This window comes from Aricia agestis, chromosome 9, assembly GCF_905147365.1.
Source record: "Aricia agestis chromosome 9, ilAriAges1.1, whole genome shotgun sequence".
NCBI lineage: Eukaryota > Metazoa > Arthropoda > Insecta > Lepidoptera > Lycaenidae > Aricia > Aricia agestis.
In genome coordinates this window covers 9,302,046-9,318,377 of record NC_056414.1, presented here as the reverse complement: position 1 = coordinate 9,318,377, position 16,332 = coordinate 9,302,046, and the positions used below count along the sequence as shown (strand labels likewise).

At 37.1% G+C, this 16,332-nt stretch overlaps 2 protein-coding genes across 2 annotated transcripts in view; one reads left to right on the top strand and one right to left on the bottom strand.

The window, feature by feature from the left end:
• LOC121730518 (nuclear speckle splicing regulatory protein 1) overlaps positions 1-889 on the top strand; it is a 9,334-nt gene extending 8,445 nt beyond the window's left edge. Inside the window, exon 5 of the mRNA XM_042119598.1 lies at positions 270-889. Coding sequence (XP_041975532.1) covers positions 270-820 — 551 coding nt within the window. The 3' untranslated portion in view covers positions 821-889. The remainder of the gene's footprint in view (positions 1-269) is intronic.
• Positions 811-16,332, bottom strand: LOC121730517 (negative elongation factor D). Its single transcript, XM_042119597.1, has 12 exons — positions 16,135-16,332; positions 15,825-16,050; positions 15,616-15,725; positions 15,333-15,440; positions 14,989-15,138; positions 8,432-8,562; positions 7,142-7,329; positions 6,748-6,988; positions 6,275-6,485; positions 5,916-6,056; positions 1,580-1,709; positions 811-940 (listed from the first exon to the last, which is right to left on the bottom strand). The coding sequence occupies exons 1-12, from the start codon at positions 16,192-16,194 to the stop codon at positions 909-911; spliced, it is 1,728 nt and encodes a 575-aa protein (XP_041975531.1). The 5' UTR covers positions 16,195-16,332; the 3' UTR covers positions 811-908.

Below are 16,332 nucleotides of genomic sequence, written 5' to 3'. Positions count from 1 at the left end.
TGCAAACGTTAGTATAAAACGTTATCAATATCTAAAAAATTTAAACTTCTATCAGATTATGATTGTGGAAAGTTACATGATGAACTTTGTAGGGAGAATCACCAGTACCAAAGTCAACCCTGTGTAGAATTATTTAAATCAACGAGGAAATTCGGTCTCAGTGTATTAATGGAAAAGGAAAAGTATAAAAAATAAAATTGATTTTGCTTATTTGTGCTGTATTTTGTATTGAAGTACTAATGAATAAATTATCTAATTATTTGTTACAGGAGGCTTCTACAGACATTTGTATGAACAAAAATTAGGATCTGAGAAGACAGAAACTACGAAAACATCAGAAAATAAACCATCTGAAAGCTCAAACGGTGAAGATAAGAACAAGAAGGTTAACAAAGTGCAATCAAAACAAAGGAATTACAGAAAGAGGAAATCTTCACATGATGTTAAGTTATCAGAAGGTGAAATTGAAGACTCAGAAGAAGAAATAAATCGTTGTAATTTAGAAGATATCAAGACTTCCAAGAAGTCCAAGCAAGATAAAGACAATATTGATGCAGACTCTGACTTTTCTATAGAGGAGTCTAGTGATGAAGAAACAAAAGAAGATGAAAAAGAAGATATTGAAGAGAAAGTTAAGTCTGTAGATGTAAAAGAAATAAAAGAGAAAAAAGAAAAAATAAACCAAGAGGAGCCACAAACTCCGATGTCACCAGAGAAACCCAAGATAAAAATTGATATTTGGAAGAAAAGATGTGTTGGTGAGCTTTTTGATCAAGCTCTTAAGAGGTATTATGAAAGAAAGGCGGCACGAAATATTTAGAAACTATAAAAAAGATCAATAATAAGATTTAATTTAATAATTTAATTATGTAATATAAAATATTTTTTATTTAGTCTTATTATTTCAACTAAACTGCCATGTAGTGTGCCTTGCAATGAACTGTAACAAAGAAAATATTTTAAGTTTAATAATAATTAATTAGTCTATATTATGGCGCTGTGCAGACGACGGGGCGGGGCGGGGCGGGCCGGTCAATTTCGCCGCGAACGATAGCACAAAGGGAATCCTATATTACCAACGCACACGGCGGGCAAAAAGACCGCGCTGCATGTGCTCAGCCCTGTTGTCTGCAAAGCGCCTAATCAGTAGTTTATTTTTTCAAAATATAATTGACTAGATGATACCCGCAACTCCGTTGCGCCAAAATTAGTTTATTGCGCAGGAACCGTACATTTTTCCGATATAAAAAGTATCCTATGTCCTTTCCCGGGACTCAAGGTATCTCCATGCCAAATTTCAGCAAAATCGGTTCAGCGGTTTGGGCGTGAAGAGGTAACAGACAGACAGACACACTTTTGCATTTATAATATTAGTATGGATTTGACTAGATCTTGTAAGTCATTGCCCATTGGTCAGCCAGCTCTTAGACCACTCATGAGTTTCATACAAATGTAAAGAGAACCAAGAATTATTTAAAAATGCATGACATAGTGCAGTTCTAGGAGTTATAGTATGATCAGTTCAACTAAATCTAGTTAGATGAAGCATAATAAACAGCAAAAAATATTTTAAGTTTACCAATAAATTCTGAAACAGGATCATTTTCTCCCTCAGCCCTCATTGTACCTGTGATCTCCTCATTCTCGACCATTGGCAAAACCAGTTGAACAAACTCCTGCGTATAAGGTGGAGCTATGGCATCTAGTACCTAAAAACAATTTTCAATTTAGCAAAGTAATAAAGATCTTCTTATAATAATAATAATCTTGTTTCTCCAACTGTGGTCTATATTTTTTTTTACTATATTTAATATTACAATCTGTCTCCTGACATTGAGTAATTGTTGTGTTGTTTAGATGACTTGCGCGTTACTTGACCAGCATCAAGTACGCTCTATATTATACGCAGCCTACACTCTACAGTAGGTCCTGCGGTAGTTTTCTTTTGAGTCTCCTTAGTGGCTCGTCATTGCTCATTAGGTCTTTGGCATATACATTCGGATGATTTACAATTTTCGAGTTGTACTTTTTATTTTATCTTTTATTTCTTGCTTAACTGTAATTATATTGAGGTCATGATGTAGTCTATCATTACTTATGTACCAGGGTGCACCTGTTATCATTCTTAACATTTTAGATTGAAAAATCTCAATGTTGGAGTTAGCAGCTGTACCCCTCAACTGTATTCCGTAAGACCAAATTGGTTTTATTATTGTTTTGTATAGGAGTTTATTTGTAAGAGACAATTACTGAGATTCTCGTCTCAACATCCAGTACATTTTTCGGACTTGTTGGCCTAATGCTAGGCGTTTGGTGTAAATATGTTTTTTCCTGGTTAGTTTTTTGTCCAAGTACATTCCTAAGTATTTTGCCTCGTTGGCTTCAGGGATTGTTATACCATTTAATTACCATTTTTGACGTGGGAGAGCCATACTTCGGCACGAATGGGCCGGCTCGACCGGAGAAATACCATGTCCTCACAGAAAACCGGCGTAAAACAGCGCTTCCGCTGTGTTTCGCCGAGTGAGTGAGTTTACCGGAGGCCCAATCCCCTACCCTTTTCCTTTCCCTACCCTCCCCTATTTCCTTCCGTACCCTCCCCTATTCCCTTCCCTACCCTCCCCTATTACCCCTTAAAGGCCGGCAACGCACCTGCAGCTCTTCTGATGCTGCGAGTGTCCATGGGCGACGGAAGTTGCTTTCCATCAGGTGACCCGTTTGCTCGTTTGCCCCCTTATTTCATAAAAAAAAAATGTAACAGGCGGGCAGGTACTATGTCTGTTTGTAAAGGTAACTTGGACAGACTTCGTTTCGTTTGCTTTGATTCGCCAGTCTACTAGCCGTTTAGCTATTTGGTCTAAACTTTTTTGAAGTTTAGATGAAGCCAGATCCGGAAGTTTATCAGTTGCCAGGATGGCCGTGTCGTCGGCAAATGTTCCAGTTACAGTAGCACTTGAAGTTGGTAGGTCAGCTGTGTAAATGAGGTAGAGTTGGCGTCCCCAACTGACACTTCCCTGGGGCACTCCAGCCAGGATTTCATATAAGGGAGTTATTTCGTCACCCACTTTAACAAAAAACTGTGTCTGTCTGCCAGGTATGACTTTATGATTTCATAATATCTTGTTGGTAATATTTATTTTTATTTTAAATAGCAAACCTTCGTGCCATACACGATCGAAAGCTTGGGCTATATCTAGGAATGCAGCTGTATAGTATTGTTTTTTCTCAAGAGCTCTATTTATTTGTTTGACCAATCTATGGACCTGCTCTATTGTGCCATGTTTCTGCTGGAAACCGAACTGGTGGTCAGGTATAATATTTTTCTCCTTTATTATGGGCAGAAGTCTACTAAGAATTAAACTCCCCATTACCTTTGATGTCATCGGCAGCAAGTCTGTACCATTAAACCAACAAGAGTGGCTGTAGGGGCGTGGCCAGTGTAAGTGAAGTATGACCAAAACGGGCAAACTACGCGAAAACACAATTAGTCGGGACGTGATTGTTTTAGCGCGTACTCGTACTACGGGATAGGGTTGTTGAGGAAGTGATTATGAGGAAGAGGAGGAGGAAGAGGAATTGTCACGCGCAAATTTAGAGGATGCGGATGAGGAAGAGGATATTTTTTTAAGGAAGAGGATGCGGGTGAGGAAGAGGAAGTACGTCCATATAGTACAGCGTCCCAATGTGGGCGATAACGCCCCCTTGTGGGCGCTGAAGGTCTAAAGGGGGGCAGTGTGGGACTCAGAAAAAATGGCGGCGTTTTGTAGAGGGTGGGGGCTAATAATACCGGCAAATTTGTGGCAAAAGCCCCTTAATTTAAATTAGGAAAAGAAAGTAGGTGAAACAATGGGGGCGCTAAAACATATTTTGTTCTCAAAGTGGGCAGTGGATAAAAAAGTCTGGGAACCCCTGATATAGCACTACACTTCGGTCTCATTTCGATTTTCGATAAAAGAATTCAAATTATTAGATTATCGCACTGCGTGCGTAGCTGCGTACACGCGTAAACAAAACAACGCTTGCTATATTATATCAATAAAATTAAAACAAACAAGCAAGGAACAGCGCGGTGGCGAGAGGGGAGGTCTCGCTCGCCCGTTCGGTCCGGCATCGCGCTCTGGCGTGTGCGTTGCCATGATTGGATACGCGATGCGCATGCGCAGTGAAATTCCTCATAAATTTCTCCTAAATTTTGAGGAAGCGATAGCGGAAGAGGATTTTTGTATTTTTATTTTTGAGGATGCGGTAACGGTTGAGGAACCCAAAATATTGCGGAACTTCCTCATTATGAGGAAGAGGAAGAGGAATCCTCAGCAACCCTACTACGGGAGTGTTTTTTTGAAATGCCTGTTCTGTGGTTGTATGCAAGAATCGAAGTGACCATAAACTTGAAGGGGTCACTTTTCATAGGTAAGTACAAAAACAATTTTGTATTTCCAGCATTTTCCACCAAAATTTCATTTTTTTCGTTAAAATAATTGCATTAGAAATTTTCAATCGGGTACTGAGAGAAATATGTAACCTAACGATTGAACGCATTACATTGCTCGCTAAGTGTAGCGTGCCTGGTGTTAAAAACAGTCTAAGCGAGCAATGAAAATTGCGCATATTGAATCGGTCGCTTTCCGTGCACGGCAGCTGATAAGCGCCGTGACCGTGAGATAGTGATGTACCTGTCATTTCTTGTTGTCGATACGTCACGTTGCATTGCCGCGATTAGTACGAGTAATAAACTAATAACAAATATTAAGTAGATGATTTTGATAGTTTAATAAATATTTATAAACATGTAAAACAATCTAAGGAATTACTTTATTATCTTCTTTTATTATTAAAATAAGTGTAGCTAGCAAAATACCCAAATGAATGTACGAATAGATGCGTGTAAATTCGCCTTTCGTGATTTTTGGATTTCCTATTTTAATGAAAAATATTTTAACTGTACTATAAAGTAGTAACCTACTTTGTGTCATCAAGTCCGGGTCCGGGTTCGATTCCCGGCTGTAGTAGATATGATAATGATGAGTTTGAATATCTATTTTCGGATCTGAGTGTTATTTGTGTATGTCTCTCTGTGTGTCCATGGTATGTGTACCATGGACACACAGAGAGACTATACTACTGGTATTTCCTGTGGGAAATCCTAGTAGGGACTATGAGTTCCTGGGTCTTTCAAAGTTTCAGAATATTTTGTTAATTTACCAAAATTCCAACTTTTTATATTATAATATCCTACTAATATTATAAAGGCGAAAGTTTGTTTGGATGTATGGATGTGTGGATGTATGGATGTTTGTTACTCTTTCACGCAAAAACTACTGAACGGATTTTAATGAAACTTTACAATAATATAGCTTATACATTAGAATAACACATAGGCTACAGTTTTTACCGACTTTCAAAATGGGGGAGCTGTTATGTTCGTTTTTTATATTCAACGATTACTCCGCCGTTTGTTAACCAATTTTCAATATTTTCGATATTTCTGTGGACACTGGAATTCCCCGCCCAAAAAACCAAACTATATCCTGGTGTCCTGATTTTTTTATTGCACCTATAGCTACACTATCCTTGCCCACATTTATGATTCGTTCCAGTTACATAATATGTCATTGTATAGTGTATACAAACTGTTAATGTGAGCCATATGTGTTCCTCTATCTTAAACATAGTGTTAGTTTATTCCTGCAATATTTCGATTTAAATTTCATCTGAAATGTTAAGCGAAGCTTAAATAATAAATTCAACCCATTTAGGGCCTGTTTTACCACTTCTTGATAAGTGCCGGATAGGCTATCCTCCACTTAACTTGACAGAAGTGTATGGAGAATCTGTCAAAAAAGTTGTGGATAGCCTATCCGGCAGTTTATCAGGAAGTGGTGAAACAGGCCCTTAATGTAAAAGAAGTATAGTACCTCTGTGATGAAATATCTGATGAGTGATATATCGACGTCACCACGCGTCACGCACTGCTTTATGTACCTCAGCACCGGCACCACACAACCACGGCTCAACAGGTTCACCATACGATCTAGAAGCATCTTCCGTAGCTCCAACTGGGATATGATAAAATAGTGAAATAATACATATTTGAGTAGGTATGAATATAAAATCTTGTTTTTCTCCAATGACAATTATGCAGTGTTCAAATTCATCAATCCTTTTTGTCATTAAGTTAGCATTGCAAAAGTAACCACGGCTTATCTGTGAATTTCAGCATAAGCGTCATTTTACATCAACCCTAAATCATAATGTTGTAGAAAAAGTACAATACCTGTACTAAAATTTCCAATTCATCTTGTGGTGTTTCAAACAATTTGATGAGCAGTTTTAGCAGTCTGTGGTGCAGCAGCGGATGGCAGGAGGCGACCTCGTCGAGGAGTGCCAGATGAACGGGACAGTGCTCCGTACACAGCTTGAAGTACGAGCGCTCTGTCACTACACACTCCACCCATACTAGTACGCCCATGCCCACTACTGGAAATCTGAAACCAAATAATATGTAATATGAGACAGTAGTTTATCTTTACTACCATGTCAAAGGTTAAATAGTCAGCCAGTTTTGGGTAAATAAGTCACAAATAAACATTTTTAAGCTTTCGCTTTTATAACATTAGTGTGATTTTGAGACTTGAGTTTTTTTAATGATGCAAAATAAGTTCCTTGGTAGATTTTTGTTGGTTAAAATTAAAAACAATTTTATGTAAGTACTTAAATAAACAATAACAAATTAAAAAAGTAAACTACCTTATACAATGGTAAAGTGAGGGAAGCTCAGCCAGTAGTTCACTGGAGCTAGCGGAGCTGCTGCACACGGTGTGGATTTTCTCAATCGCCTGGACTGTCGCTTTCAGCTCCTCTCTCACAGGTCTCCCGGGGGCTGGGCCTTCACATATACTAGCGGCATATGCCAACAAGTACATGTATTTTGACTTGTGTTCAGGGTTCAACTTGCTCCCAAGTTTAAAAAGTGAATCCACTAGTAATTCTAAAATTTAGTAAAATTTAATTATAAACTTTGTGACATTTGTTTAATATCTATAGTTTTTTTATGATTCGCCATTGAATATTGTCATCTCATTTTTGATGGCATACTGCACAAGAGCACTAGTTGGGTGTTAAACTTATTAGTCAAACTAACCAAGGAACTGTGGTATCCTCAGCAGGTGTACTGGTGGGGGTTCAGGCTGCGTGTACGCTCGGAATAATACTGATATATCTGCCGGGTTAAGTGCACCACGCGACAACATGGCCGCCAGAGCAGTTCGGGCGCTGCGCCACGACTCGCCGGGCGTCAGTGCTAGAGTGATTGGTGTAACATCATGCCCACTGAAAATAATATGTTCAATATATTGCATAAATATAATTAATAAATTTGGTTATATAATTTATAAAAAAGTATATTACATTAACAAGTAGGTATACTACAAATTACACCAGAGAAGTTTAATTTTGAGTAAGTTTAACCAGAGAAAAAAATTGGTTGCATTATAGCCCATACCACAGAATATATTATATTAGTAGTACCAACAGAAACCCGTTTAAAGAAATAACGACTCATGCTACGATACTATAAAGTTCAAATTCCGACCGCGCAGTGCTAGGTGCCTTCAATTATATTTACCTACTCGTGCGCTCTCTTTCTATCGCATAACTCGTACCTTTTCTGACGAAATCAAGGTTTTCGCCTTTTAGAAAACAAAACAATCTTTTTTAATTACTATTGGTACGTACGAATAGCAAACCTTTTTATAGTAATAAAAAATTTTAGTAACCTAACCTATATTTTATAGTAGTTTTATATATTTAATTATAGTGCAGGAAACTTTTACAATTTAAACATAGTAACTTGTGTTAATTTCTGTGTAGTTTGTGTGTTTCTTTGTATGAAATTGGTTTATTTGTCATGTTTGTATAGTTTTTATCTACTTTTTGTATTTTACTTTTTTATATTTTAAAATGTACCTACAGGCTTACCAACCCTTTGAATCGTCAGTGCTTTATATGGAAGCTTCTTTGGGGTATATTAAACATCCAGTATCTTAATCTGATAGATCCGATGACATTTCAATGTAAAAAGAAAAAAAAAATAACCCACCACATGAGAAATCTGATTTCTATACCATGATAACTAGACACATGTTGGAAGCCTATACAAGCTTAATCTAACACGCTGGAGCTACTCCCGAAATCCCCTCTTCCCCTCCCCAACTATAAGATTTATAACGATTTTGTCAAAGCGGTTAAATCAGTATTATGAATTAAATTCCTCTATGATCAGTAAACAGTAGATACGCGACGAAAAATCTTGCGCGTGCGTCACCGCTCGCTTGTGATGTGCTACCCGCGGGTGGTACTTACAGTTCGATACCTACAGGCGCGAGTGGGACAGGCCTGCCCATACTATGGCTTGTATTTAGGAAAAATTTACCCTTGTTGAGCACAGCGAGTTATTTCTTGGCTTAATCGTTTCATAATGGCACCTCCTCGAGGTTCTTGTGACAAAATGTGTACAATAACTTGACTATAAACATATGTGTGGGCACCATGACATACCATTTTCTGAAAAAAAAAACAAAATAATTAGTAAAGTGCGACTAGGCTTTAAATCGGCCCTTCCCAAAGTGGGCGATAACGCCTCCTTGTGGGCGCTGAAGGTCTAAAGGCGGTGTGGGACCCAGAAAAGAAATGGAGGCGTTTTGTAGAGGCATGGGGATTAATTTGAAATTGAAACAATGGGGGCGCTAAAACATAATTTCGATGGCCCCAACGAATAAACGTGCAAGAGCTCTTACCCAAAAATTTTTTTTTGATTTTTCGTTTGCATGGCTTATGATACACCTATGTAAATTTTTTGGAATTTTTTTGACTTAAAATAACGATTTTATAGCAATGTAGACCTTTATTGTACGGAAAAAATAATAACATATATCACATTAATAATAAAACATGCGCTTATTGCAGATTATTTTGTTTATTTGAGTTCGTTGAATAAACGTGTTAAAACAATCTGGCGCACGTGTCTATCCTTTCCTTTGGGTTATAACTCTTGCACGATTATTCGTGTAAAAATGCAAGCGACTTCTATGACTTATGAGTAATGCCTCATTGCAGATGACGAAACTTTGAATTTAATAATCACAGCTATTCTATTATCTTTTACTAATTTCTCTTGTCTTCTCTGTTTTCTTAAAGGTTATTCGAATAGCCATTGTAAAGTTTATCAGAAGAGCTGCTGGTGAGTTGCCGGTCTTTTTAAGAGGGAATACGCTCTCTTCTTGAAGGTTTGCAGGTCGTATAGGTCCGGAAATACTGCTGACTGCTGAAGACTGCCAGTTATCAAAGTTATAAGGATGGTATATTTTTCACGTGGAACGGTGGCGAAAAGTTGCAGAAGGTATGATTTCAAACAATTCCTCAGAGCACTCCCCGTGATACAACCGAATGAGGATGCAGAGTGAAGCTATTTATATCTCGGCGTAATTCCAAGGGGGTTCAGCATGTTTGAAACATTATGGCAGTAAACAATTCGAGCGGCTCTTCGTTGGATACGATACAAAGAGATTAGTTGGTATTTTGGGGTCCCCTGCCCAGAGATTAGAACAGTATTTCATATGAGGAGAAACCTGCATCTTGTAGAGTTGCAGTCATTGGTCCAGACTGAAACACTGTCTCGCCTGTTAATAACACCAAGATTTTTGAGGCTAACTTGGCATCACCCTCTAGATGACATCGGAACTGGACTTCGCTCGATATGTTTACTTAATGCTAGGAGGGGATTGAAAACGATGATACCATTGGTGACTTTTTAGTTGTGAACGGGCAGAATTGGTGGGGTTGAATTGGACTAAGTGTCGTCTACCCCATTCAGAGACTTTCTCCTGTGAATTCTTTATTTGAGACATAAGTTCGTTTCGACTGTCAATGACATTTAACCGAGAAATATGGTGGAAGCCGGTAGATAGGGCATCACCTGTACTATCATCTGCATAAAAATAAATGCCGTTGGTCTGTAGCATGTCATTGATCTGCCAAAAAACTTGTGACCTATTTGCATAAATTCTCGGGAAGCCCATATTATTATGATGGAAGCTTTGATAGCAGCGATCAAAGGCCGATCAAAGGCCTTCACAATATCCAAACTAACAGCCAATGCCTCTCCTCTCCATACAAGCACCTGAGCCCAACGATGAGTTTGGTACGCCAAGACATAACCAGCAAAGCGACCCTTTCGGAACCCGTACTATTTGTCGTGTTTGTCGCTTAGTAATGTCTGGCCGCCCAAGTATTGAAAGAGCTGATAATGGATTCCATTATCTTCGAGAAGAAGGAGGATTTAGCAATTGGTTTGTAGTTGGAAGGATTTGAGCAGTCACCTTTTTTGGGGATCGGGTTCACTAAGGCTGTCATCTAAGAAGCCGGGACTATGCCAGAAGGGTAGGAGAACCGAAAACAACGCGTTAAGACCGGAGCCAACTCTAAAGCACACTTTTTCAACGCAATAGGAGGGTTTCCGTCAGGCCCACTCGACTTTTGGATATCAAGGGCACGCGGGGCTATTCACTTTGGGCGCTGACTTGTAGGGATGGTAGGATGGCTTTCAGAAATATCCTTCAATAGCTTAGGCCAGGGACCAGAATTCACGGGTTCCCAAAGGAAGGCACTCGCGTCTCTCACCAATACTATTGACGTGCTGTTTACTTTGCCCGAGTGATCTCTCTCTTTAAGGATCTATAGGCAAGGTTGTATTCCATTTTATATGTCACGCATAGGCGTGAGGAAGGTCAATATTTATCAACAACAACAATAGGTCAACAATATTTTTTCACTGAACCATTAACAAGAAAATGTTAGCTAGCTAGACGTTCCACGCGGCCTCGACCACATAAATGATAAATTTCACGGAAACCGTACATTTTCTCGCAAAAAGTAGTCTATGTTCCTTTACGTCATGGTCTACTCTACATCTGTGCCAAGTAACTTAAAAATTCATCCAGTAGTTCGCGAGATAATGTTAATAAATGAAAATTTAAGTAATTTTCCCGGTTTTTTCCACATTTTCCTATGTTTCTTCGCTTCTATTAGTCTTAGAGTGATAATTTATAGTCTGTAGCCTTTCTCAATAAATGAGCCATCTAACAACGAAATAATTTTTCAAATCGGACCAGTAGTTCCTGAGATTAGCGCTTTCAAACAAACAAACTCTTCCACTTCATAATATTAGTATAGATTTATATTTTATACCAAGCACTTATACGGTCGTATTACATAAATAATAAGTCGATCTTCTTAACACTAATATACGGGCTTTTATCTTTACAAACATGTAAAAGCAACAAAATATACAGGAATAAGCGTGTAAATGACCAGAGCATGGCTCAGGGGAAAAAAAAATATACGTGGAATAACTATGCAACATTTCCCTGCACTTGTTAAAACTTCATTTATGACACGAATAAACGTGCATTGATACAATAGTGTTAACGAGTCACATATTAGTCACTAGAATAATAATTTAATATGTTTTTTCTTGTATATATGTGGTAAACGGTTAATATTGGATTTTTAATAAATATATGAGCTGAAAGATATTTTTTTACCTTTAATTTGATTATACATTATATTTGTCTATTTATTATGTAGTCAAATTTATGTGGTTCCAAACGTTTTTTGTCTTCCTGAAAAGTTGTCTTTTTTCGATTGCACGTTTATTCGTTGGGGCCATCGATTTGTTCTCAAAGTGGGCAGTAGCCAAAATAAGTTTGGGAACCCCTGCTTTAAATGATCATGGGCGGGAGCGCTGCTGGTAAAGGACAACTGTCAAAAATGACGTTTTTGTATGATGGAAGTGTTAGTTCCTTTTCTCGCCACGTTCATTTAAAGCCTTGTCGAGCTGTATTCTACTATAGATATACAATGTGTCCCGACACCGGTGTCCGATCCTTTAATGTCATAATGTATAGCATATTTTATCGACAAATTGGCACTCAAATTTTTTCTCTCACTCACGGTTGTAAAATGGCAGCCATTTTAGTCTTTTTCGGGCTTTCACACTAATCTGACCAATACTTCTCATGTAAATATCCTATGAATATCCTTGTTGACTACGGTCACACAGGTAGTGATTTACACATTATGAATTTCGTGGAATTAAACAAAGAAAAATCAAATTTTAAAGAAAAAAATTGTGTATTTTTTAATAAAGGGGTTTTTGTGGAAAATCTAGCGCATTAAACTGGTTCTTTTTTATTTAAAAAAGACAGAGGAGGTTTTCTTGCTAAATAAATTCCTTTAACTTCTATATTCAAAGTCAGATAGTTTAGTAAGTTATAACGATTTCCTTATGAAATATTGGTCAGATTAGTATGAGGGCCAGAGATTTAAAAAAAAAAGGTTAGAGGAAAAAGAAAAAAAATTGATAGCCAATTTGTCATTAAAATATGCCATACATCATAAAATTAAAGGATTGGACACCGGTGTTCGGGCACATTGTATATTAGATATTATACAGGGTGCAATTAAACCTTCCTGCCAATTTTTTTCCAGGGCTTAGGTATCATTAGGAGAGCCCATTTAACAAAAAAAAAATGGGTGTTATTTTTTTTTCAATGACATTTTTTATCCCATTTAAAATCGTTGCAGAACGGTTACTCGCGGTGCGGGGGAATGATCGGGGGTAACGCGGGGGGAGGCGCGCGCGCGAGGGCACATCACGCCAGGCCTGTCTCACTCGTACGTGTAGGTATCTAACTGTAAGTACCACCCGCGGGTGGCAAATCATTAGGGCCTCACAAGCGAGCGGTGACGCACGCGCAAGATTTTTCGTCGCGTATTTACTATTTACTGATTATAGAGGAATTCGATTCATGATACTGATTTAACCACTGTGACAAAATCGTTATAAATCTTATAAAAATGAACAATTAAAAAAGGCCAATGAAATATGTATTTGAATAAGGTATTTAAATACAAAAAGTAAATAAAAACTATACAAACATAGCAAATAAACCAATTTCATATAAAGAAACACACAAACTACACAGAAATAAACACAAGTTACTATGTTTAAATTGTAAAAAATATATTCGATTATAGTGCAGGAAAGCACTATAATCGAATATATAAAACTACTATAAAATACAGGTTGGATTACTAAAATTTTATATTACTATAAAAAGGTTTGCTATTCGTACCAATAGTAATTAAAAAATATATATTTTGTTTTCTAAAAGGCGAAAACCTTGATTTCGTCAGAAAAGGTACGAGTTATGCGATAGAAAGAGTGTGGACATGTAGGTAAATATAATTGTAGTCTAGCACTGCGCGGTCGAAATTTGAACGTTATAGTATCGTAGCATGAGTCGTTATTTCTTTAAACGGGTTTCGCTAGTGGGAATTCTGTTGGTACTACTAATATATATTCTGTGGTCACGCGCTGCCGACGCATCGTATCCATTAATTGTAGTGTTTTTAGGATAACTTTCGGAAGCTATTTCTCAACATTTTAGTACTGAGTGATTATAAAAGAAAAAATACGTGTATTTTTATTTTTAACAAGGATCAATATATCAAAATTTGGCAGGAAGGTTTAATTGCACCCTGTATTATATTATTAGATAGAAGATAGAAAAATATTTAAGTTGCAATAGTTTTTGTGGCTGTATCAAAATATGTTACATAAAATAAATTATATTAACATTATAATATAGCAATGAAGCTCGACATATTGGTTGAAACCACGTTAAAACCTAAGTTGTTAATATCCTTAAGATTAGTGATGGGACTCGAATCACATTTGATTCGAATCATGACGTTTACATCTCGATTCGAGTCAGTTTTTAAATTGATTCGAACATAATTTGATTCGAATTGTCGAGTTGATTCGAATCCACGAGCTGATTCGATTCCACGAGCTGATTCGAATCACGTCAATGCAACGCCCCGCGATAGATTAGTACCATATAAAGTAATGTTCAGTGCGATTTCTTTTTTTTTTTTTTTAATGATATAAGGGGGCAAACGAGCAAACGGATCACCTGATGGAAAGCAACTTCCGTCGCCCATGGACACTCGCAGCATCAGAAGAGCTGCAGGTGCGTTGCCGGCCTTTTAAGAGGGAATAGGGTAATAGGGGAGGGTAGGGAAGGGAAGGGAATAGGTGAGGGTAGGGAAGGGAATAGGGTAGGGGATTGGGCCTCCGGTAAACTCACTCACTCACTCGGCGAAACACAGCGCAAGCGCTGTTTCACGCCAGTTTTCTGTGAGAAAGTGGTATTTCTTCCGTCGAGCCGGCCCATTAGTGCCGAAGCATGGCTCTCCCACGTATATTTTATATACCACGATTATAGAGACGCGAGCTCTCATTGGGCCAGTGCGGGCGCGAAGGCGCCTATTGAAAACGATTCAGTGGCTTATGCGTGAAAGTGTAGCAGACACAGACAGAATGATAAATGGACAGCTTCATTTTGGTGTAGTTATGTCTTTCTGTATGATTATTGATTTAAATCGTGATTCGAACCAAGGATTTGAGTTGAATCAACAATCTTTTCGAATTAAAGATTTGATTAGAATCAAAAGTCTATTCGAATCAAAGGTTGATTCGAATCACGATTCAATCACTTTCGTGGTGATTCGAATGGATTTGAATACTCAATTTTGATTCGAGTCCCATCACTACTTAAGATGAGAAATTATAAGATGGTAATGGGTAGGACACCTGGACAGTAAGGGTAATTCCCTTACTGTCCAGGTGTCCTACCCATTACCATAGATAGATTTAGAAAGTGGCCATGTGGTATAGTTATGGCAAAATAATAGTTTTTATTATTTGTAGCTGTTATGTGATATTATGTTTCCAGTGGGAAAGATTGTTTGGTAACATCTAAGTATGGGACTACAATATTTAATAATAATAATTTTTACTATTGATAATAGGAAATTTCTTAAAGTTATTAAAATAGTTTATAATATTTTTACAAAATAACTTACAGCACACTCTGTAACACTGTTTTGCCAATCAACAGAACTTTGTAGAAAGCCTACTATTGATGACTTCAAGACCCTAGAAAATACTTCAATTTGTTGTGCTGCTGTTGATATACTAGTTATTTCGCCTTGGAAGCCAGCATCGGAAATAAGCTGCAAAAAAAAATTAGATTGGTAAAAACAAGGTTTCAAAATGAAGTATTTTTATTAATATAATTCTTTTTATCTGTATTAGCTACATCTGTGATTTTTCCATAAGATTATATATGATGATCAATATTCTTGTTTGTCTTAAAAATAAAAATATATTTTTTGTCAATTTAACAATGCACAAGTAACAAGCTTACCTTAATGGTGAAATTCAACATCAAGCAGTCCGGGTACTCCTCAGCCAGACGGTAGATCAAAGATCTCCATGTTGGATGTTCAATCATTTCTGTTAACCAAGCTGGAGTCTAAAATTTACAATTTTATGTTTATACATAAAAATAAGGAAAGTTTTAAAAAGCCGTCATAAGAGTTTTAATATAAATAAAAACTCAGGTAGACTGTGAATTTATTTGAATGAAATGAGAACATTGTAAGGTTGAATTAGTAGCAGTATAAATTTACTTGTTAAAATATACTTACTTCACCCTCTTCAGTGAAGATCGTGTCTGCTTTCTTAGGATCAAAGGTTTTCAATATCATATCTTTTAAATGGTTTTCAACCATCGCCTGTACCTCAGTTACTTTGACACCTTTAAAAATAACATCATTTTATGTAAATAAACAATTAGCTTGTTGATAAGCACAACAAATAAAATTATTACTTAATAAGTATTCTATAACAAATATACCTGCAAGAATAAGCCATTCGGCTAATAAGTTAGCCATTTGAGCAACGGCATTATAGTTTATTGATAGCTGTTCTATCACTTGTTCTGGGTTTCCTCCAGCTTGAAAATATCTTTTAAGTTGGCCAAATATTCCTGGTTCCATTATATAGTCGGGTGTCTTGAATTTTTCCAAGCATTCTTGTAGTACTTCTTCAGGGTTATCAATAACATCTTCTGCGCCTTCCTCCTGTAAATATAATTTCACGTATTTAGAATTGTTTACCTTACTTACAAAATGAATACTGAATATTGTATGAATTATCTTAATTACCTCATACTGTCCATGTGTAGATCCTTCCCAGACCCGCTCTTCATCGTATTGGCTTGGCATCGTGGTCTGTGAGAAATTACTTGCTATTCTTTTCTTGTATGAATTTTTATTCGGTTACATAGAAGTAGCTTTATCGTCTTTATTTATTTTATAAATAATTACGCTTTTGACTGATGTGAATACTGAATAGCAAACAAG

Excerpts from the sequence above, each read along its gene's own strand:
- LOC121730517 (XM_042119597.1), bottom strand. The coding sequence starts at position 16,194 with ATGCCAAGCCAATACGATGAAGAGCGGGTCTGGGAAGGATCTACACAT. Across the intron at positions 15,441-15,615 it reads TCTTCACTGAAGAGGGTGAA|ACTCCAGCTTGGTTAACAGA; the intron begins GTAAGTATATTT and ends TGTAAATTTTAG. Across the intron at positions 15,139-15,332 it reads TGTTGAATTTCACCATTAAG|CTTATTTCCGATGCTGGCTT; the intron begins GTAAGCTTGTTA and ends TTTTTTTTGCAG.